The sequence below is a fragment of the Arvicola amphibius genome, chromosome 5, assembly GCF_903992535.2.
Source record: "Arvicola amphibius chromosome 5, mArvAmp1.2, whole genome shotgun sequence".
NCBI lineage: Eukaryota > Metazoa > Chordata > Mammalia > Rodentia > Cricetidae > Arvicola > Arvicola amphibius.
In genome coordinates this window covers 1779294-1802866 of record NC_052051.1, presented here as the reverse complement: position 1 = coordinate 1802866, position 23573 = coordinate 1779294, and the positions used below count along the sequence as shown (strand labels likewise).

Below are 23573 nucleotides of genomic sequence, written 5' to 3'. Positions count from 1 at the left end.
TCACCTAAATGTATGTCACCTGGTGTCAAACCGCACTGAGCTTAGGACCACTGTCTCATTCATTCTCTTGTCACCATGATCTAATGTTTGGCCTCTAAACGTGGCTCTTCAGATTCTCTCATGTTCACTGTATATCACGTGTGTCACCTTCCCCTTATTCTTCCTGCTGAGCACAGTGGTACTTAACCACGGTCAGAGCTGAAAGGATTTGTTTGGGTAAGAGGTTACATACAGACAGACCATTATCAGGGTACCCAAGGCAGGAACTGAAGCAGAGACCATGGAGGAATGCTACTTACTTTGTTGTTCCCAGGCTTGCTCAGTTTGCTTTCTTATGCAACCCAGGACCATCTGCTGAGGAGTGGCACTGCTCTCTGTGGGCTCGACCCTCCCACATCAATCCTTAATCAAGAAAGTGCCCTGAATAGACTTGCTAATAGGCAGTCTGATAGAGGTATTTTCTCAGTGTAAGTTCCTCTTCCCTGGTAGCTGACAAGACTAACCTGCACAGGTTGTATTCCTGGGCCCTAACCCTGATCCTCTACAGAACATATTTTCCATATCTTGTGGCCCTCACCGTTGCTGTGTGCACAGCATTCTAGCTATTTTTGGCAGCCCTGGTGCAGAGTGCTCAGTAAACATTAGACTTCTTTCCTTTCCTGTTTTGTCTCAGAACTTCCTTTCTCAGTTACCCACATGAGCCCTTTCTGAGGTTTACCAGGCAGACTCCAGCTATCGCTATCCCAGGATGGATCAAAATGCCCAGTCAGTCAGTCAGTCAGTCAGTCAGTCTGTTCTCCTGATCAATTTCAAATTTCAGTGAAATGTCACTGGGAATTCCACAATAAAAACTAGAGCGGCCTCTAAGGGTTCAGAGCAGTCATGTGTATCTGAGGGCTTCTATGATGCTGTCTTCGCATTCCTGTGATGGGCCACATTCCTTCCCACAAGGCAGTCAGATGTCTGCTGAAGCTTCTTCCTACCTCATGGAGACAGTGCTCAATATAGCCCACAGTTTCTGGGGGAGCTATAGTCTGTCCCAGGTAGCCAGAGCAGGGGTTGAGGCTGAGGTTACTGCTGGGGTCTGGTTGGGTGGAGGATAGCTTGAGAAGGAGTGCACCTTGGGAAGGTAGGCCTGTGTCAGAGGGGTGGATAGCTAATTTCTTAACTCATTTCACTCTTTATTCTCAACTCTGTGCACCATCCTGGGGTTGGGCAGAAGACCCTAAAGTAGACAGTCAGTCAGGATGTAAGTAGAGGGATTCTGTTCTCACTGTCAGCCTTGTCTCCAGCTCACAGAAGGAAAACACTGCAGAGCCAGGTCAAGACTCCAAGGTTGCCATAACCAATGACCATTATCAGGACTTAAAATCAGTGGTACAGACACCCTGAAGGGTTTTGGCTGTGATCTGGCTTCTCTCCCTGTTGTCCATTGTTCAGAGACACTGATATTTAGGTCTCAAGCTCAGACGATGGTCTTGAGCAGTTCCTGTGAGAAACACGCCCCCCCCCCCCCCCACATACTCCATTGGTTAATAAATGCTTGTTGCTCTCAAATTACTCACAGGACAGCCCTTCCTGCCCCCATGTTCACCAGAAGTGATTTCAGCGTGTGGAGTATCCTGAAAAAGTGCATTGGTTTGGTGAGTGCAGATAACTTGTTTGAAGCATGGAGCTTAGGCCTTAATTCCCATGAGGTTTGCACTGTTGGTTTCTAAGGGAGTGTATGCTGTATATTTATCATCCTGTAGCAGGGCAGGAAAGGAACAAGTGCATAAGGGGAAGAGGAACAGCAGAACGGCGGTTTACAGTTGAGCAGGTAGCTGGAGATGTCCCAATGTTCTGAGATGTGGTCTTTGCTTATGGTCAGAACGCCTTCTGCATAGACCAGGGGGGCCTAGCTACACACTAGGCTCCAGGTAGCTTATGTCAAGTCCTGAAGCTTTGTGTTAGGAACTGTCTAGTAGCCATTAACTCTCCATATGGTCTTCTTTGACTGTTAGGAGCTAGTGTGCCCTTATGATCTCTGGCACATTTCATGCATAATCCAGCACTTGGCAACAAGACACTCAAGTCAGAGTCAGAGAAGTGCACCCGGATTTCAGATGCGCCTGCCTGCGTTCCTTTAGTGCCAGTTTTGTTGTTGTTCATCATTATTTCTACACTTTCTTCCCAGAGAAAACTTCACTTTCTCCCAACCTTCTATGTTAAATAACTTTAGAATGATTGAGGGTAGATAGATTGGTATGGGGGTTGGCATTGGAAACTGGAAGAAAGCGTAATTAGATTCTCTGTTGGGCAGGAGCACACAGAAGCTAGGAGCTCTTGTCTGTGCTCGCTCAGAATTGCATAGTATCCATACATCTTACTAGGAATGTTGACCTTTAATTGCTTGATTGTGTATTCCTATTGCAAATTTTTCCTGGTTTTTTTTTTTTTTTTTTTTTTTTCCCACAAGTGATTGTGCATGGGTCTGGGAGTATCATGTAGGCTCATCTGTTTCATTTTGATTTTTATAGATTTCTTTTATAATTTTTTTTCAAAATTCAGGCCCAAAGTCAATTCATTAAACATGTGTTAGTCTGTTTTCTGTTGCCTGTACTACAATACCATAGATTGGGTGAACTGTAAAGGAAAGATTGGCTTGCTGGAACATGGTGGCTCACACCTTTAATCCCAGCGCTTGGGTGGCAGAAACAGGTGGATCTCTGTGAGTTAGAGGCCAGCCTGCAGAGTGGCAGGACAACCAGGGCTATTACACAGAGAAATCATGTTTTTAAAAGAAGGAAAGAGGCTAAGGGCATGCAAACATCTGGCGATGCTTTTGATGCTGACAGAGTCCTGTGGTAGCATAGGACGTCGTATGGGGGAGCAGGGAAGGGACATGCACAGTTGTATGTTGGTCTCTCTCTTCCTGATTGTTTGCTTACAAGAGCTAGGGATTGGATTCAGAGCCTAAGATGCATTCCTCCACGGAGCTATTTCCTTAACACTTGCTCTGCTCTTTTATTATTAGTAGTAATTATATTGATTTATATGCACACATGTGCATATGGAGGTCAGAGAACAGCTTCAGGAATCAATTCTCTTTTATAGTATGCATGCTAAATCATCTCACCAGCCCCCTTGCCCTGTTCTTAGTTAGCTACCATAGTCAACCATGGAGGCTATGACTTAACCTAATCCTAATAACTCCTCAGAGGACTGGTACCATATTCAGCACCATAGATGGGTTAAATGTCATCCACTTAATTCTTCACAGTTAATTACTGAAGCCTTGGGCTACTAAGACCACATCCAGAGCATGGCAGTGTGTTCTAGGAAGCTTAGCTTCCTGTCCTTGTCCCTCCCCACAAATAGGTGTTACCCCATGCCCCACACCCTGACTGTGTATAAGTCTTCTCCCATGCCTTCAGAGAGGCAGTAGGCTTTTCTTTATCCCTGTTCTCATCAGCCACCGATCTCAAAGTCATCTTGTAACTACTTCATGCCCCTTTCTTGGTTGTCTTTCAGTTCAGTGGGATGTTGCCCTGTTTTGGACATTAGACCATTTTTGGCTTTTGGCTGACCAAAGCAGGTTACAGGGGCTAGCCCTGCATGTATGTTTGCTTAGGCTCAGAGATTGGTGCCCAGACGCGGGGTTGCTGGATCAAAGTAGAAATGTGTTAGCATTTTGCTAGCTATAGCCGAGTGTCCACTTTGTGTGCTGTGCTACTGTACCCACCAGCAGGGGTGGAGCCTGGCCTGTGGGTGTAGAAGCAGAGAGGGTTTAGAGCAGAGAAGCAGTGTGCATGCAAGTACTTGTGAGCCCAGATAGCCTCTCTCCTGCTGGGGGCCGTCTGTGTTTCTTCCTGCCCAGTACTGACCTCCCTGACCTCTTACACTGGGCCGTGGGCTCAGCTTTGCTTTACAGGTCTGTAATCACAGAAGGCATATAAAGACTGTGTTTTCCTGCCTTTCTACTTTTCTGGTTGCTGGCTCAGAGTTTCTTCCCTTAGCACTTTCTCTCTTGTACTTGTTGATATGGTGGGTATAGTCAGAAGCTTCTTGTCCTTCCTGCTGATCTTATGCAACTTCCTTGTGTGGTTTTGGTCACCTCTTATGCCAGAAGGTACCTGACTTGTAACTCTTATCTCAGTGCCCTGTCCAGCTCCCATCTTCCCAGATATTTGAATGTCTCTCAGCATGGCACGTAGCCTCTGTGAGGAGCCTGACTGACTCTGGTTTAGGTTGTCTCCCTAGATCAGCACTTTAACAAGCCCTCCCCACTCCCCGAATGCTGTTTCAGGACCTGGCTAGGAAGGCTGTCTTGCTGGTAATTTGCTGAGCATTCTCCCCCAAGGGCACTCTTTTTCAAGCTTTTTCCCTTGGCACTAAGTGATTGGGGCTGGTGAGAGCAGAGGGGTCCTTCTGACTCCTTGACAGAAAGCCTGAAAATCCACCTAAGATCCAGAGCCTGTCCTTGTTCCTGGAGCATTCCTGTTAATGCCTTTCAGAAGCCCAGCTCAGGAAGAGCTCCTCAGACCTTTGTCATCTGTTCATGAGCTCTAGGGAGGCAGGAGCAGCCGTCTCACTTGTGCCCCATGGTGCTTGAGGGAAGATTCCTATGTCACTTTTGCAGACTCTGAAACACCTTTGAAGCAAAGTCACATTGTAAAAAGACTTGACTGCCAGCTAAGGCTTCCATTCCACATTGGAAGGCCATGGGTGCTGAGGGCAAGGCTTTTTTGGTCTGTTTTGAGGCAGGGTTTCTCTGTGTAACCCTGACTGTCCTGAAACTTGTTCTGTAGACCAGACCGGCCTCAAACTTAAGAGAGATCTGCCTGCCTCTGCTCAGGAGTACTAGAATTAAAGTTGTGTGTCGCCATCACCCAGCAGGGGCAAGTTTTTTTTTTTTTTTTTTGGTTTTTCGAGACAGGGTTTCTCTGTGGCTTTGGAGCCTGTCCTGGAACTAGCTCTTGTAGACCAGGCTGGTAGGGGCAAGTTTTAATAGTGGGACTGGTACCACTCATCTGGAGTAAGTGAGGGAAGATAAGTTGGTTCTTTCAGAGCTCCTGTAATCACTTCATGTGATGCAGACCTGGGAGACGGAGAGCTGCCAAGGCTGCCATTCAGGAAGACATTCCATGTTGGGTAAGGTAGAAGCCGGTGCTCACAGCAGAAAGCGTGCCCACAGCGGGTGTCTAAGATCTTGTCTGTGTGGGAGTTTGAGGCTCTGGGAAGTGATCCTCAAAATACTCAGAGTAGAGTAGGGTACTTGCATTTGAGGCATACCCAGAAGCCCCAGAAACCCAACCAGATGTCTTTCTGGATCCTAGGAGCTATCCAAGATCACAATGCCAATTGCCTTCAATGAGCCACTGAGCTTCCTGCAGCGGATCACGGAGTACATGGAGCATGTGTACCTTATCCACAAAGCCTCAAATCAGCCCCAGACCCTGGAGAGGATGCAGGTGGGCACTGCATGTGACTGTGAGGACAGTCTCGATGTCATAACTGTTTGCCTGACTGACCCCATAGTTGTAGGGACCAAGGTATCCTGCTGGTGGTGAGCTATCTGGAAGAATTGTATTCTCTCCAGATGTCTGACCAGAACTCACAGAGTTGGCTTCCCTCTGGTATCATACATGCTACTGCCTCATGTGTGCATATGTTTATGTGGTGGGTACTTGTGCATATGCATGTTCAGCTATGAGGGAGTGTATGGACTGGAGTGTCAGTGTATGAGGCAGACACATGGGTATTGCTTTAACAATACATCTGCAGGGTGTGCAACCTGTGGTGGAGAAAACATGTTGTTCCCTCTTTTTGTGACTTTGAGGAAGTAGTGCATGGCAGTGGTGTTTCCCCAGAAGTTCTGTAATCTTAAAAAAAATCACTGAGATAAACAATGGAATGAATAAATAAATAAATATGAAAAACCACTGTGAGTTGAAACCTGAGAAGTCAGCAGAGTGGAAGTGACTGGCTGAGTGCCTGTGACTGATACCCCGTGGGAAGCGTACTCGTGTGCTACTGTCTTGGCTGGATCTGTTTTGATCTGTCTTTGAATTGTTTGCAGTCTGTAGCTGCCTTTGCAGTCTCGGCAGTGGCTTCCCAGTGGGAGAGAACCGGCAAACCCTTTAACCCGCTCCTGGGGGAGACGTATGAGCTGATCAGGTAAGGAATCCATCGTGAATGCTGGATGACAGAAGAGCTCAGTTCTCTCCTCAGCATTGAGTCCTCAGATCAGGACAGGTGCTACCCAAATATGTAGAATGTTGTGAGTAAAAAGGTGTTCATACAACGTGGGCTGTGCTGTTAATGGTGGACTAGAACCCCGGTACCATAGGAAGGGTTGGCATAGATTCTTACTGCATGGGGCTCAAGGGTGGATGTCATGTTGTGTAGACCACTGTGGTGTATGTAACTACTTGGCCAAGACATGGGGAGCACTAGTTTTCAACAGCAAATGGAACCAGACTAATAAGTAGGACTATGCCGTTTGCTGCAGCACTTTGTTGAGAGAGAAATAACCCAAAGAGAGGAGGAACTGCTGAAGTCACTGCTTAGTCCATACCTGTGTTGCAGTGTGTCAGGAATGGTTGGACAGGCCCCAAGAGTTAGCCTCTTGAAGTGTTAGTTAGCCTGTGGATGTGTGTATCATGCCTCTTGGGACACTTAGAAGGTGAGGCTTCCAGGGTAGCAGGAACAGGGCAGATGCTGGTAAACACTCTTGCACATGTGCATAACCCTCCATCCTTACCCTTGGACTTAGTAGACCTCTGAGCCTGGACCCTGGATCCTAGTTACATGGATAGTGGTGAGGCCCTAAAGGGCTGGACTGGGAGGTTGTTGCTACTTACTTTGTCAAATCTGGGCCTCCTCCTACAATTATGCAGAAAGTTGTCTTGGAGGTGCTGCTGTGGTGACAACACTCCTGTCCACATGTCACACACCCCTGGTGCGTTTTCACTTGAGCCTTGCCTGAGCACCCAGAGACTAGTCACTGAGTGTGTCCAGTTCCTAGTGGGCCCATTCTGCTGCTCTGGGAACTATTGTTCTCTGATGTATGTGTGACCAGTAGTGTGCTTGTGCCTCGGGATGCAGAAAACAACAGGGTAGTTTATTAGGTAGATCTTTGGTTGGAGGAAGTTACTGGAAGGTTTTATGTGGGGTATTCTCATTGGCTAGCATAATGGTTATAGGCCATGGGACTATAGGCTTGGAGGGCCAGCACCTGCTACTTGCTCTGGTGTCTTTTCTATAGAGAAGACTTCTGTCACTGCCCTGGAATCAGGGTCAGCTGGTAATTTGGGGAATTCACTATATGGAGTCCATTGGTGTTTTGGCTATAATAATGTTCTATACAGAACCTGGCAATGCTGGAAGCAGAAAACAGACATATATAACTGCCAAAGACAAGTGGTATCAACATCTTAATAAATTTTCTTGTGTGTGAGATATTAATGACATTTGCATTATATCATGATCATTTTCCGTAGCTGGGCATGTGGCACATGCCTTAATCCTTTGACTCAGGAGGCAGAAGCAGACAGATCTGAGTTTGAAGCTAGCTTGGTCTACAAAGCGAGTTCCATGACAGCCAGGGATGTCTCAGAAACAAACAAACACAGCTGTAATCATTTTCTTTGATGTTATAGTTTCATTTCATTTATTTTCTTTCTCTCTTTTTTTCTTTTTGGTTTTTACAAGACAGGGTTTCTCTGTGTAGCCCTGGCCATCCTAGAACTCACTATGTAGACCAGGCTGGCCTCAAACCTGGAGATCTAGCTGGCTCTGCCTCCCAAGAGCTGGGATTATTGATGTGTGCCACCACTGCCTGGCGTGTCACAGTTTTTTAAATGGTAGTTTCTTTTTGATTCTAAGACCTATTTTTCTGGTTGCAGTGTTTCTATGTTATAGTTTATTTAATTCATGCCATTTTTTGTCTTAAAAGTAATGATAATGTTGACCAATCAGTGAATTCAGAGGAGAGTTTCTCTGGCACTCATGCTGGTCCTGGCTGGACTCTCTCTGGTGTGGGATGTGATGATAAGCCTCTTCCATAGATCCTGGCACTGCCTTTAGTGTATGCGTGATGTCACTGTCTGTACCTGGGCCTGTGACCCTGATGGTCTTCTCATCAGCTCTGGAATCTGTCCATCTGGGGTGTCCCTGTAGGCTCTTTAGGGACCTGCCAAGATACTGTACTGCAGTTTGGAAAAGTAAGAAGCATACTAGCTCCAGCCCCTCCTTCCTCACACTCTGCTAGTAAGGAGCTATCTAGAGTATGGCCATGATGTGATACTGGCTTGTGCTGGCCAAGCCCCTTGCTCTCCAACTTCCATTTCTTCTGAAAAGGTTGGACCGGTCAGGAGAGTCTGATGTGATAAGGAACAGAAAACTGGGGCCTGCAAAAAATTTAAAAAAGGGAGGGGCTCTGTGGTTAAGAGCACTGGCTGCTCTTCCAGAGGACCAGGTTCAGCTCCCAGCACCCACATAGCAACTAAAAACTGTCTCTTAATTTCAAGTTCTGCTGCCTTCACACAGACACATAGGTAGGAAAATGCCAGTGCAAGTAAAAGTTAAAAGAAAGAGAAAACTGAGGCCCAGATGAGGGGGAAACTGGCCCCAAGCACTATTGTTTTAAAGCATTTTTAAAAATTATTATTTCAAGGCCAGGCAGTGGTGGTGCACACCTTTGTTCCTCACACTCAAGAGGCAGAGGCAGGCAGATTATCTGTGATTTCAAGGCTAGCCTGGTCTACAGAGTGAAATGTTTCAGGACATCTAGCGCTTCACCAAGAAACCCTGTCTTGAAAAACCAAAACCAAAACAAAAAAATATTATTTTACATGTGTAAATGTTTGGGCTGCATACATGTCTGAGACACCGTATGCGAGCCTGGTACTTGAAGAGGCCAAAGATGGCATCAGATTTCCTGAAACCCTGTCTCAAAAACAAGAGAAGCTAGAAGGGGAGCGATACTGGGTGATTAAAAACAAGCTTTTTCAGCTGGGCATGGTGGCTCACACCTCTAAGTTCCAGCACTCAGGAAGTTCAGGCAGGAGGATAACAAGTTCCAGGCCAGCTAGGGCTACATAGCATGAACCGGTCTAAATAAATACCTAAGAGAAGAGCAGCATCAGCAGCCACCGTGTGGGTGAGAGACGAGGAAGAGCCTGAACTGCTGAACGGGGTGCGAGACAGGAAGCTCAACCTGATTTGGGATTTAATTCAGAGGCTGCCAGGAAAACTCCCTCACACTCAAGTAGGCATGTGTTCCTCTCCAGGCCTGCTTGTTGGTGTCTCCACACTGAGCTTCCCTGACACTGAGTGGCCCTGTCCCCCAGCACTGCACAGACCTGGCTGTGTACAGCATCTTTCATCCCTTCAAATCCCTCTTGAACAGCTAAAAATATACTTGCTTTTCTTAGACAAGTATTCATTTTGTAGATTACATACCTTGGCAGGCAACCTTTTAAAATCTAATTTTTCAACTTTCCTTCCTCTGTAATGACTGGGAATTCTGATTCCAGCTAAGTTAGTAATTACGTGGTTTAGCTTTTATAATTCTTAATGACTACAACTGTAGGTGTATTCATAGTTCCGGAACAATTAAAAGCTGACATTTTTATTGAATAAGGGAGTTTGCTAAAAATCCTATTTCCTGGCCAGGAATATTTTGGGGTCTAAGACATTCCATCATAGAAGTTTTGGGAGCTTGTACAAATGCTGGACAGGAACACCCCTTCATAAGGCTTTTGATTCGGTTGGATTGATGGCGTTAGGAGTCCCTGGGAGACTGAAATAGACTTTGGGATTGCTGTTGACCTGCATCCGAGGCCTGCCTGCCTGATGGCTGTAAGGCTCAGGTGTCAGTGGGATAAGCAGCAGGCCAGATGGAGGCTCCCCAGTCGAGCTCATGTGGTGGTGGGCAGTTGTGCTCTAGGGTAATGGGATGTGACCAGATATGCCACCTGAGATGCCTGTCACAGCTGGAGGCTCCTGGGCTCAGAGCCTGTGTCAGCTGCTAGGGGAGGGCAGAGCAGGCCTACTGGATGGAGCTGGCGGCCTTTGTTGTTGCTGTCATTAATGTGACTTTTTCTCTTCCCCTCCCATTCTCATTTTTGGACCTAGGGAAGACTTGGGGTTCAGATTTATATCTGAACAGGTCAGTCACCACCCTCCTATTAGTGCATTTTATTCAGAAGGTCTCAACCAAGACTTCATGTTCCACGGTTCCATCTACCCAAAGCTGAAGTTTTGGGGCAAGAGTGTGGAGGCAGAGCCCCGGGGGACCATCACACTGGAGCTTCTCAAGTGAGTGGCAAGAGCAAGCAGGGAGGAAGTTACCTCTCCATGTCTCATAGGGCTTCTTTCTGGGGAGATCTCTACCTTTGTGGACTGACAGACAGCCTTTCTGCCAGCAGCATTTCTTCTGCTAGACTTCCTGGTGAGGAGAGTTCCTCTGTCCACCAATGTGGATATAAGTCTCACATCCCTCTTACACATTGACTGGAGTTACCCACTTTAGCCATCAACTACTGTGTGACAACCCCAGACCCAACAGCCCAGCACTGCTTAGCGTAGCTCCTTACCTCTAGGCTATACCTAGGCTGGCCTCGGGTCAGCAAGAACTCTATTCTCAGCCATAGACTCCCTCTCCAGTGGCTGTTCTCCTTCCTTAGGCAGAGGACCCTGTAGAGAGAGAGCAGCTAAGACAAGAGCTACAAAAGCTGCTCCTCAGCCATGTATACACACCTCTGCTTACTGATGGTCACACAGGCGTGTGTATTTGTACCTATGAAATTGAATGCCTGGAGGTGAGGACCACTGGGGGCCCCTCTTAGAGGCTGTCCAGCTCAGCTCCCATCAGAGATACTCAGCCAGTAGCAAGTCTCCAGCATATGCTAGAGTTTGAAACCCACTGCAGTCCCCATAGCCCAGGGGTTCAGTGGCTGCAGTGGTCATCTATTAGGAGCCTGCTGTGAGGGAGCACCAGTGTTATATTTGCTGGATACTGGCTATCTGCCATTTTTAAGAACCTCGGGGTGGCCGGGCGGTGGTGGCGCACGCCTTTAATCCCAGCACTCGGGAGGCAGAGGCAGGCGGATCTCTGTGAGTTCGAGGCCAGCCTGGTCTACAAGAGCTAGTTCCAGGACAGGCTCTAAAAAAAAAGCTGCAGAGAAACCGTGTCTCAAAAAACCAAAAAAAGAAAAAAGGAAAAAAAAAAAAAAGGAACCTCGGGGTGGCTGGGTGGTAGTGGTGCACACCTTTAATCCCAGCACTCGGGAGGCAGAGGCAGGCAGATTTCTGTGAGTTTGAGGCCAGCCTGGTCTACAGAGTGAGTTCCAGGACAGGCACCAAAGCTACACAGAGAAACCCTGTCTTGAAAAAAAAAAAAGAAAGAAAGAAAAAAAAAGACCTAGGGGCAAACTGGGTCTAGTTTGAGCGCACACCTTCAATTCAGCACATGGGAGGCCAAGGCAGGTGAATCTGTCTGAATTTAAGGCCAAGCCTGGTCTACATAGTGAGCTCTAAGACAATCAGGGCTGCAAAGTGAGACCCTATCTTAAAAGTTCAACAACCAACAAAACTTTGTCTCTGTACATCTGTCTCCCAGGAACACAAAGGCAGGTCATGAGGGAGGTACTGTGGTGAACGCCCAGCTGCTGGGCCTGTCTCATGGTGGTCTGCTCGGGAGTTGAGGTGGGCAGAACTGATGGACTGCAGGTGCTTTTGACAAACATGTTTGGGTTCTACCTGGGCCATTTGAGAGTCCAGATGTGTCCTCTACCACCCTGTGTCAAGAGGCTTTTGTAGTTAGTCGTGACTCCTTGATGGAGCCTCCCATAGGCACCACTGTGTTTCATGCTGCGAGGTTTGCCCTCGCAGAGGAGGGGGAGTTGGTGTTAATCGCAGCAACCCTCTCCTGTACTGTGGGCTGGGGCTAGGAGCGTAATTCTTACAAGCCTTTCCTCTTGGCAGCTTCACAGGAAAGCTGTCTTTTTTGTTTTAGTGTTCTTTTATTGCTTTTTAACTTGTCTTGACATTTAAGTAGAAAGCTTTGTTGATGCTACAAAGGAAAGGAGAAATAAATTCCAGTTGCATGCTAACTAAATAGCCTGCACTGGGAAGACTTCAAAGCATTGTTTTGCTCCCAGACAGTAGTGGTCTGGTTTTGCCTGGTCATGGCCTTCTGGGTCACCCAAGTCCTGAGCTTCACTGCCCTGTCTTGTTCTTGGTGCTTTTACAGACATAATGAAGCCTACACGTGGACCAACCCCACCTGCTGTGTGCACAATGTCATCCTTGGGCAGCTATGGATCGAACAGTATGGGGTAGTGGAGATCCTAAATCACAGGTGACAAGCCATGATGAACTTCCCGACCTAAAGGGAACTGTCTCTGTCTACATTCTTCTCTCGGGACATCTAGCCCTTTATTCCTGTCCCTCAACTTCCCTCCTGTCATGGTATCTGGCTAGATTTAGTTCTGTCCGGCATTGAAATAATCAAGAACGTTGATTGGTTGATTTTTTTTTAATTACCATTGTTAATTTATTTGAAAATGTAAAGTGCACCTAAGTATTGTCAGTGGTAGGTGAAAATATAGTAGCTGTGCCCAAACATCATCAAGGGCCTAGACTTACAGATGGAAGCTATGACTCATTGGCTTGGCCTGTTAACACCTTAGTGAGAGATAATTTATAAATCATAGAATTCACATATTTCCTGAATGGACACTGAAGTGATATTTTAGTAAATTACCCTCTTTGTACAGACAGTAACCCCAGGTCAGTCACAGAGCCTTTCAAGGAGCAAGTTAACCATCACTGATGGCCTCCTTCCCTAGGTGGCCGAGTCCTTTTTCTCATCCCCTGTAGCTCGGTTGGTTCTCTAGATATTTTACATAAACTAATGCCTGTGTTTGTTCCCACAGAACTGGAGATAAGTGTATCCTTCACTTCAAGCCATGTGGACTATTTGGAAAGGAACTTCACAGAGTGGAAGGGTACATTCAAGACAAAAAGTAGGTCCACTCATTGATGCCCGGGGGTGTGGGTATGCAGCGGCCAGCGCTGTGCCGTGTAGTTGTGCGATGATGTCTTCTCATGGTGGAAGCAACGCTTTCTTTTCTTTTTTTTAAAAGGTAAGTTTTGAGTGTAGTCTCTGGTGATAGCAGAGTGAAGCTTGTCCCCTTTGGAAAGAGAAGATAGGTCAGCCTAAGAAAATCGACATTTTTGCCAAGTGGTATTGGCTCATGCCTTTAATCCCAGCACTCGGGAGGCAGTGACAAGTAGATTTCTGAGTTCAAGGCCAGCCTGGTCTGCAGAGTGAGTTGTTCCACAATGAAGAAATACATTTTTACTCAGGGATAATGTGGTTTTTTTCCCCCACTTGTTTTGTTTTTTTGAGGCGGTCTTCTTGCACAGCTCAGGCTAGTATTCGTTTTATAATCCTGCATCCACCTCCCAAATGCTGGATTACAGCCTGTATCACCTTGCTGGGCTCCAGTTGCTACAGTTTTATAAACAGAACTGAGAGTTTTAACACTTGCCCCTGTAGAAAGCTGCTCTTTATTTCTCAGCAGAGCGATGGGTGTCCACTGCTCATGGCTTGTATTTTCCACTCTGCAAATCTGGGCCTTGTGGAGAGTTGTTTATGGGTAGATTGGATAGAAAAAGATTTGACGAACTCACAGTTCATCAAAACCCAGTGGTAGAGCACGTATCCCAGCAAAGCGTGGGTACATGCAACTCTCCGTTTAGGAAAATACGCTTGTTCTTTTTTTCCCCCCTCGTTTTCTAAGACCCTGAGGACTATTTAGGCTTTTGTGCTTTCATTTTCTCTTTGGCATCAGGGATAGGGAGACTTTGTCTCTAACAGCATGAACGAGGTCCTGAAATACAAAGTTTCTTCTTTGTATCCCAGAATGTCCAGGACTTGGCAGAAGGGGAGCAACAGGCTCCTGCTCTGTAGATGACTGTTAACTGTTTCTCCTCCTCCACTGCAGCAGGAAGAAGCTCTTCATCATTTATGGCAAGTGGACAGAATGCTTGTGGGGCATCGATCCTGTTTCATATGAGTCCTTTAAGAAGCATGAAAGGAGAAGTGAACACCCCAGGAAGGCCAAAATGGTGAGTGCCTGCTCCAGCTGACCCTGGTCAGGCTGGGACCTGAGGTGGGTAAGCCCTCCAGAAGTCTGGGTTCGGGTATGGGGCAGAGGTGGGATTGACTTTATTTTAGTTATGTTGTAGCTGTTTTTATAAGTGGAAAGCTTCCAAGGGAATGCAAACCCTTTCACATGGTCCTTTGTAATAAACCTCTCTTGTTTTGCCTGAGTTAACTAGACCTATTTAAGAAGTCAAGTGCATTTCATTTCTGTTTTTCCAGTTCTGAGTTCTCAGTAATATATTCAGCAGTCAGGAAATACTTGCAAAGACTTATCCTCTAAGAATTCTGGAATGCTGGTGACTATGAGTTATTCTTAAGCAAAATTAAAATTAAAAGTCATAGTTCAAGCCTGGTATTGTGGCATGTATCTCTAATCCCAGCACTCGGGAGGCAGAGGCGGGCAGGTATCTTGTTGAGTTTGAGGCCAGCCTGGTCCACAGAGTAAGTTCCAGGACAGTCATGGATACACACAAAGAAACCCTGACTTGGGGAACAAAAAAAGCGGGTGGTGGGGAGTTCACCTGACATGGTAGTACACTCAGGTGGCAAGCACAGGGGGATTCCTGTGAGTCGCACGGCAAGCTCCAGGCTGTCGAGGCAGGGACTAGAGTGCTGAATCTGCTGAGTGGTGTTGGTGTCATTTTCACCATCTTTACTGCTCCCTTGGATCATCTTAGCAGTGGGTGCCCACCCTCAGCTGTCTGAGGACCCCAAACTTCCATCCTCAACAGCTGTGGCCCATAGCTGGCTGTGTCTGTTAAAATGGGGTGGATTTAAGAGCTTTCCCAGGAGAACTGCTTTCGGTTGGGCAGCAGATGGCATTGTGAGGCCCTCTTCTCAGATGATGTGTTGTGTGTCCAGAAGGAAGGCAGTGTGTATATCTGCTTCTGTTTGAGCCTGTGAGAGAGTAGAAATCCAGCCTGGCACAGCTCTGCAGAAAGCAAAGGCTGTTGGAGGCAGGAGCCTGAGGCCTGGTGACATTACCAACAGGAGAGAGTTTGTTTCTCCTGGGAACAAGTCTTCCTGTGCTCTGAGGACAGGTCTCCTGGCCAGTGTCACAGTGAGGTGTGCTGTGTTTCAGGACGACGGCCCTGAGAAAGCGAACAGTGGTGTGCCTGGTGATGCGACAGACAATGTTCCTGTGACTCAGGAGACCGTGCACGTCATCCCTGGCAGTAAGCTACTCTGGAGAATCAACAGCCGGCCCCCCAACTCCGCTCAGGTCTGTGTCTTACACCGTAGCACCCCTCTCTGAGTCCAGGTCCTGTTTATACTGTCCCAGTCAGGCCCACAACTTTTCTACCTTATAGATAGTTGGATGGAGCCAACCAGCTGTTTCTTAGCAAAGAGGGAGACTCCATCACATCCCCACAATCCTGAGGACCCTTTTTCCCTGGAGCTGCATGTGACTCTAATGTCATGATCTAGTCTGAGAGTGACTTCTTCCTGCCGTAGTGCCCATGTAGGACTTGGGGAAAGTGTATGGAAATCCACCTGGGTTGATATCTTGATTCAGAACTCATTGTTGAGTCTGTGTACCTGCGATATTGATGTTCCCCATTCTCCAGACCGTCAGCTTTTCCTGACCACAGTTCAATTGATTGGAGAGATGGCTTAGCCATTAAGCACGATTGCTGCTCTTCCAGGAGACCTGAGTTCAGTTCTCAGCACCCATATCAAGCAGTTCACAATTACCTGTAACTCCAGCTCCGGGGTGGGGGATCTCTGGGTACACTTACACACACCCATACATAGATATACACATACATACATGTAAGCAAAAAATAAAAAACAGCCAGGTATGGCAGTGCATACCTTTTAATCCCATCACTTGGGAGGCAGAGAGAGACAGGTGGATCTCTGTGAGTTTGAGGCCAGCCTGGTCTACAAGAGCTAGTTCCAGGACAGAGAAACCTTGTCTTGAAAAACAAAACAAAAAAAGAGGGGAGCTCCAGGGCTCGTGATGTAGCTTAGTAATGGAGTGCCTGGCATATACAAACAAGGCCCTAAATTGTAGTAAGCTTTCTCGTCAGACTTTCTGTGGACCACCAGCCCGCAAATTATGACACAGATACTTACTATTATGAAAGCTTGGCCTTTAGCTTAGACTTGTTCCAAACCAGCTTTGGTATCTTAAATTAAGCCATTTCTGTTAATGTATATTCTGCTACACGGCTTTTACCTCTTTCCCATTCTGTACATCCTACTTGCTCTGTGTCTCGCTGGCCTCTCTCTCTTGCACCTAGATTCTTCCCAGTTCTTCTCTTTCTCAGAAGTCCTGCATAACCTCTTCCTGCCTAGATAGTGGCCATTCAGCTCTTTACTTTCATGGCTCATGGCCTGGACCTGGCTTTCTGAGTGCCTGCAGCCTCCTCTGACCCCATGATTCAAATCTTGTTTTTTTTTTTGTTTTGTTTTTTGTTTTTTTCAATTTATTTATTTTTATTTTATGTGCATTGGTGTTTTGCCTGCATGTATGTCTGTGTGAGGGTGTCAGATCTTGGAGTTACGGACAGTTGTTAGAACCAAATCTTAACCTGCTATGCCAGCCACCCTGTGGCTCTGCCAAGCCCATGGTACTGGCAGCTGGCTCTGCCCAGCCTCAGGTTGGTGAGAGCCCAGCCTGGACCCACATTTACCTGCCCCAGCTCTGGGAAGTTTTTGAGTCTGCACAGCAGGTGTTTCTATTTAGTCTTCTGCCAGTCAGGTACTCTCTGCGTGAATATACATGCTCGACGCCAAATGTAGTAAGCTTTTTCATTGGACTTTCTTTGTCCCACCAGCCCACAAATAATGACAGATACTTACTAATTATGAAGGGTTGGCCTTTAGTTTAGGTTCCCAACTAGCTCTTATAATTCAAATCAAGCTGTTTCTATTAATGTATGTTCTGCCACGTGTCTTTTACCTCTCTCCTGGTCTGTACATCCTACTTGCTCCGCATCTAGCTGACCTCTCTTTCATGCCTAGATTCTTCCCAGGTTCTTCTTTTTCCCTGGAAGTCCCACCTAACCTCTTCCTGCCTAGCTATTGGCCATTCAGCTCTTTATGAAACCAGACAGAAGGCACCTTGGCATAAACATCTTCACAGTGTACAAAAAGATTATCCCACAACAGCCCTAAATTTTGTCCCTAGCAATATGCCAAAAAGATTTGAGCCAATGATATGGCTCAGTGGGTAAGAGTGCTTGATCCCCTACCTGACAACTTCAGTTTGATCCTTGGTACACATGGTACAAGGAGGAAATTAATTTTTATGGGTTGTCCTCTGATCTACACGCATGCGCCCACACACATCCACAGAATAAATGAATATAAAAAAACAGTGTCGAGCCGGGCGGTGGTGGCGCACGCCTTTAATCCCAGCACTCGGGAGGCAGAGGCAGGCAGATCTCTGTGAGTTCGAGACCAGCCTGGTCTACAAGAGCTAGGTCCAGGACAGGCTCTAAAGCTGCAGAGAAACCCTGTCTTGAAAAACAAAAAAAACAAAACAAAAACAAAAAACAGTGTCCCATTTACATGTGGTTATATTGCCTAACTGTGTTTATTTAACTGCTTTTATTGCTGTGATTAAACACTGACCAAAACTAACGTGAGGAGGAAAGGCTCACACTTCCAAGTAACAAACAGTCCTTTACTGGGGCAGCCCAGGCAGGAGCTGAAGGAGAGTCCGTGGGAGAGCACTGCTCCCCGTTTATGTTCAGCTGCTTTCTTATGCCTTCCAGGGGTGGGTCACACATCAGTAACTAATCAGGAAAATGCCACGTGGGCTTGTCTACAGGCTGTCCTAAGGGGGCAGTTCCCTTTTCCCAGATGATTCTAGCTTGTGTCAGAGTTGCCAAAATAAACAACAGCAATAACCCCTGCACGGCATACTCACCTTTACCGTCAAGAGCATGAACTAGTGGAACGGTATTCTTTTTTTTTTTTTTTTTTTTTTTTTTTTTGGTTTTTCGAGACAGGGTTTCTCTGCAGCTTTTTTAGAGCCTGTCCTGGAACTAGCTCTTGTAGACCAGGCTGGCCTCGAACTCACAGAGATGGAACGGTATTCTTATAGTGTATTTTTTGAAGAATAAAGCCCATGTGTTGTTCAGGAAATTTTATTTTAAGAAGAACTCTTGTTCCTTTTTGGTTCAGTGTGCTGGTTTAGTCCTTCATTCCTACCAGGGGTTTGGTGGATCTGGGGTAGCAGAAACAGGGTCCTGATCCTGGAATGGCAGAGTGTACCCTTCTGGGAGCTACCACCTCTAAGTGTATTGAGCCAGCTGATTGAAGAGCAGGAAGGCTGTGGTAACAGAGCAGGGTTCTAAAGAGAGTCAGGTGTGAGCTGTAGCCACCTGAGGACCATGATGGGGAGCCGGGATACATTTCTCATAGACCCCAGGTGCTAGGGAAGTCAAGCTTCAGGGATCCTGGCAATATCTGCTGCTTTTTTTTTTTTTTTTTTTTTTTTTTTTTTTTTTTTTTTTTTTTTTTTTTTTTTTTGAGTGATGTAAGGGTGACCAGAGAAAATTTAACATTCCCTCTGGCCCTTGAGCCACATGCTCATAGATGATGGCAGTAAAGAGAAGACCGGCAGGAAGAGCCGAGGAGTCAGGCCTGGGAAGGCTGTAGAGCATAGCAAAGGGCAGCCCTGCTTTAGCTGTGCTAAGCTACAATCTGACTAAACAGATGGACAGCTCTGAAGTCAGGATAAACACCTGTGCCATTTGAGTAGGACACCAGTGCCCTTCCATTGAGCAGATGACAGTGACTGGCTATCACGGGTTTGGGGTATTCATGGATCAGGCCAGGACAGATGCATTATTTTCATGCAGCCTCTGCAACAGTGCTTCTGGTTTCTCCTGCAGATGTATAACTTCACCAGCTTCACTGTGAGTCTCAATGAGTTGGAGTCAGGCATGGAGAAGACCCTGCCACCCACAGACTGCCGCCTCCGCCCTGACATTCGTGGGATGGAGAATGGCAACATGGGTAACTGCTGGTTCCTCCCCAGAGGGCGGGTTTGTCTGTGAGAAGAATGCTCAAACCCTTCATCCAGACTAGCAGAGTGTTGCTTTCTCAGGACAGTCCTTTACAGACCAGTGAAAGGTGCTGAACACACACCTGTTATATCCCAGTACTGGGGAGGCTGAGGCAAGAGGATTAATATAAGCACCAGGCCAGACCAAGTGACCCAGTGAAAACCTTGTCTCAAAACAGCAACAACAGAAAAGAAAATGAGTGAAAAAAATGAACAAATAGAAATTCTAAGACATTATTATTTATTTAATTCAATGGGTTAAAGTTGCATTTTAAAAGCTGGGTGCATGGGATGGAGAGATGGCTCAGAGGTTAAGAGCATTGCCTGCTCTTCCAAAGGTCCTGAGTTCAATTCCCAGCATCCACATTGTGGCTTACAAACCATCTATAGCCGGGCGGTGGTGGCGCACGCCTTTAATCCCAGCACTCGGGATGCAGAGGCAGGTGGATCTCTTGAGTTTGAGGCCAGCCTGGTCTACAAGAGCTAGTTCCAGGACAGGCTCTAGAAACTACAGGGAAACCCTGTCTCGAAAAACAAAAAAAAAAAAAAAAAAAAAATCTATAATGGGCTGCAGGCATACATGCAGATAGAACACTGCATACTAAATAAATAAATCTTATAAAAAAAAAAAAGCTGGGTGCAGCTCAGAGGTGGAGTGCATTTCAGGACTGGCTTCATGCTCTTCAGTGCTCTTAACCTCTAAGCCATCTCTCCAGCCCCGCTTCCCACACTTCCTAGTCAAGGTGTGGGACTGGTCCTCCAGGGGTCACGCTGGGCTTTGACATCTGACATAACTAGAAGCTTAAGTGCCTGCCTGCTTGTTTGGACCTAGACCTGGCCAGCCAGGAGAAGGAGCGGCTGGAGGAAAAGCAGAGAGAGGCCCGAAAAGAACGTGCCAAAGAGGAGGCCGAGTGGCGGACCAGGTGAGTTTGCACAGTGGGGAGGCCGCACCCACATCACAGCACCGGTTTACTCCTCTTCCTGCCTCGCCATTGTGGCTAAGGAGCTGCAGTCTGTGGGTCCATAAAGATAGTTATCCCACCACTGCTCCCAAAGTGCTGGCTGGCTGAACCATGCAGTAAAGGCCAGAGTCCCTGGTTAGCATATATCTTGCTTAAAACTCTATTTATTGGGAGTTGGCTGTCACAGGAGACAGGTCACCTCACTCCCAGGCTTTGCTGCCCTGCTTCATAGCATATTTGGCCCCAAATGGTTTTCTCAGTTTAAAGACAGAGTAGCATGGACCAGCTGTTCACTTCCACGAGTGGTGAGAGTTTTGATGTTGTCCCCACATTGTACTTTGTGGTAAGGTTCTGCACAACTGCACAGATCGCCTGCCCTACCCCATGCAGTAGGGTGCCAGGCTGCTGTGGCATCAGGAAAACCTCTGTTGTGGGTATGAAGATGCAGCCTCGAGGTGGGCCCTCTGCCAGTATGAGGGGCTGCAGAAGGTGTGCTATGACTCCACCAGCCGCCAGGAGCTTCAGCCCTACTTCTGACTCAGATTTCTTACATTGGTTGTATTTTCCTTCAGTAGTCAAAGTACTATAATAATTAGCATAAGCAAGATATGTACCTGTGTAAAATGCACATAAACATTGTTAGTCTTTTGTAAAAGTCTTTGGATGTTTAAACAGCTCCATTCTTACCAGGCTGGTTGTTTTCATCGTTGCTTTTTATTTTTAAGATGGGTTTCACTGTGATCCATTCTTGAACTCAAGCTGCTCCCAATTTCAGGTTCCAGAGTAGCATGGACCTGGGTAGTTGAGAGAGCAGGTGTGTGCCACTTGCCTGCTAGGCTCCATCCTTGTGGTATTCATTTCTAGGTCATATTAACAGCCATCTCCCTACTCCCTAGTGACATGGGGCTGGGTTGGGTTTTTGTTGTTGTTTTTTCAAGACAGGGTTTCTCTGTAACTTTGGAGCCTGTCCTGGAACTCACTCTGTAGACCAGGCTGGCCTCTAACTGACAGAGATATGTCTGCCTCTGCCTCCCGAGTGCTGAGATTAAAGGTGTGTGCACCACTGCCTAGTGTACTGCTTCTGTTTGGGTGTGCGGCCGCAGGGGTGCAGGCTGAACCTGGTGAGGTCGGCTGGAGGGGCACCCTCTCCAGCCTCTGAACGTGGTCCTGTGGAGAGCTGAATGTTAGACGCAAACCTTTAGGTTTGTTGAGACAGACATTGATGTAGATGTGTGTAAGCACGGCCATGTGGAAGTCGGTTGGTTACTGTTGGTGACCGCGTTTCTCCATAGCACACACCTGCTGTGAAAAGACTAAGAAGACCCTACATCTGCTGACCCCTTCCTTGTGTTCTGCAGGTGGTTCTATCCAGGCAATAACCCCTACACAGGAACTCCTGACTGGCTGTACGCAGGGGATTACTTTGAGCGTAATTTCTCAGACTGCCCAGACATCTACTAAGTAAGGCCTGGGAGCCCAGGAGGAGGCCCACGAGGTTGGACTCCTTGAGTAGGACTCTGAGCTCCATGGTGGCAGAACCAGCTTCTCCAGCCACGATCATGGAGAGGGCCTCGAACCGGAAGGAGGACTTCTGTTAGCCTCTGCCCAGCACTTCGCAGACCCTATGCTATGTCGCAGCCCCTTCAAGAAGCTCCACGTGGGTCTTCACATTCACTGAGGCCTCAGAAGAACTCCCCAATCCTTTTCACACGTGACAGACGTGCACAAGGCCAGCTGAGCTGGCAGCACGCTCTGTTTTAAAATGTGTAACTAAGGAGGAACCAGCAGGGCCTGTGCTCCTCTCATAGCTGTGGTGTGGGTTTTGGAAAAGTTTCAAACCCAGACCCAAAGGAGGGTGTGGATCTCGAAAGTGACCTATAGGCCAGGGTCCGCTTCCTTGTGGAGGACACCCACAGAATGAAGGGACAAGTTGCCAGATTCTGTATTTTCTACCAATCAGAATAAGGTAAAGATTACTTTAGAAAATATTTAAATTAAACTACTTGAATGTTCTGCTTAAGAGTAGCAAACACATTATCACCACTGTGTACTGTCCAAAAAGTGTCCCTATGACAAGCCAGAGTGGCAGGAACACTGTGACTTGGATGAGAAACCCCCAGGGCTGCTCCCAGCCTACCAGGAGGCCCTGCCTCTGGCCATAGCACTCCATAGCTTCACTGTCACTGTGGGCCGCTCCTGTCTTTGAGGGGTCATTCCTTCACTCACCTCGCCTGTGTGTTCCCTCCTCCCTCCCCTGCAGTCTTGTGTTTGGTTTCCCCAGCATGCATGTTCCAGTGCAGGCAAGTCCCATCCGGTTGTGTGCAGTGGGAGGTCAGAAGCAGGATCTACTTAACCTGGTGTCATTAAAATTGTTTAAACGCAAGTAGGTGTGCCCCTCTCTGCATTCCTGTGAAGTGATGGACTTTGTGTAGAAATGGTGACACCACGGATCACAGTAGAGCTCTTTGCATCAAAGACAATCTGCTGTGTGCACAGCCTGTGCTCTGGCAGACGTGCGCACTTGTGTTTGTCCTACGTCAGGCTTGTCTGAATGAGAAGGTATTCTTACTGTGTCCAGGCTTCCAAACCACCTCTATCATTAAAACACTTGGAAAAGCCAACATGGGTTGAAGGCTTGATTTTATAGCTTTGAAAACTGAAAATAGGTGTTTCTGCAGCAGCCAGGGGATCTCCCAGGGTCAGCATCTCTGCTCTATCTTCTGAGACTCCTTAACAAAGCCACTGATGGCTCTGAGATGTATCTGAAGGTTGGTAGCTTTCTCATCATTCCAAGAGGAAACTGTGAAGTGTCTGATCGAACAGGGCACTCTGTGTCTCTGAGGGGGTCCTTGGCCTTTTCAGACCATGGCTACATACAAACACACAGCTCATCCCCCCCAAAAGGTGGGAAGCTGAGGAGGCTGACTAATGGGGTAACAAGTCAGTGAGTGGGCTTGCATCTCCGTGTTCTCTCCTGGGCTCATCACCATGCACATAGCCCCCATACCCAGCTCCTGTGTTCACGTGCCTAAACCAGAAAAGATAGCGGTGTGCCAGGTGATCAGTTTATCATGCAGCCCCTGCCTGCATCAAGACATGAGGAAGTTGCCATTCTTAACATGTCAGGAGCACCAAAAATGCATTCTTCATTGGCACTCTCCCCTGGACAGCTCTTGAGAGCTTCCATCATGAGCTTTTCCATGGAAGGTGCATATTGAAGCATGGCCTCCCGAGCACAGATGCGTGTGAGCGCAGACTCGCATGGGACTGTTTGCGAGTAGTCCTGTCACGAGACGAGCTCATGGGAGGTGAAGGGCAGCATGCGTGAAGTATAGTGATGCATGCATCTGTTCCAGCATTTGAGTTGTAGAGGCAGGACGGTCAGTCGTTTAAAGTCATCTTTGGCTATGGAGTGAGTGGACTAGCC

General features: G+C 47.2%; 1 protein-coding gene across 4 annotated transcripts in view; it reads left to right on the top strand.

The window, feature by feature from the left end:
* Osbpl2 (oxysterol binding protein like 2) overlaps positions 1–22767 on the top strand; it is a 43143-nt gene extending 20376 nt beyond the window's left edge. For 3 of the 4 annotated variants that reach the window (XM_038330009.1, XM_038330010.1, XM_038330011.1), the window contains 11 exons: positions 1568–1643; positions 5319–5453; positions 6062–6159; positions 10123–10305; positions 12242–12349; positions 12927–13016; positions 14001–14124; positions 15243–15383; positions 19012–19135; positions 20017–20107; positions 21505–22767. In XM_038330009.1, coding sequence (XP_038185937.1) covers positions 1568–1643; positions 5319–5453; positions 6062–6159; positions 10123–10305; positions 12242–12349; positions 12927–13016; positions 14001–14124; positions 15243–15383; positions 19012–19135; positions 20017–20107; positions 21505–21607 — 1273 coding nt within the window. In that variant the 3' untranslated portion in view covers positions 21608–22767. The remainder of the gene's footprint in view (positions 1–1567; positions 1644–5318; positions 5454–6061; positions 6160–10122; positions 10306–12241; positions 12350–12926; positions 13017–14000; positions 14125–15242; positions 15384–19011; positions 19136–20016; positions 20108–21504) is intronic. The other variant, XM_038330012.1, reaches the window with a different exon arrangement.
* Positions 22768–23573: the final 806 nt, after the last annotated feature.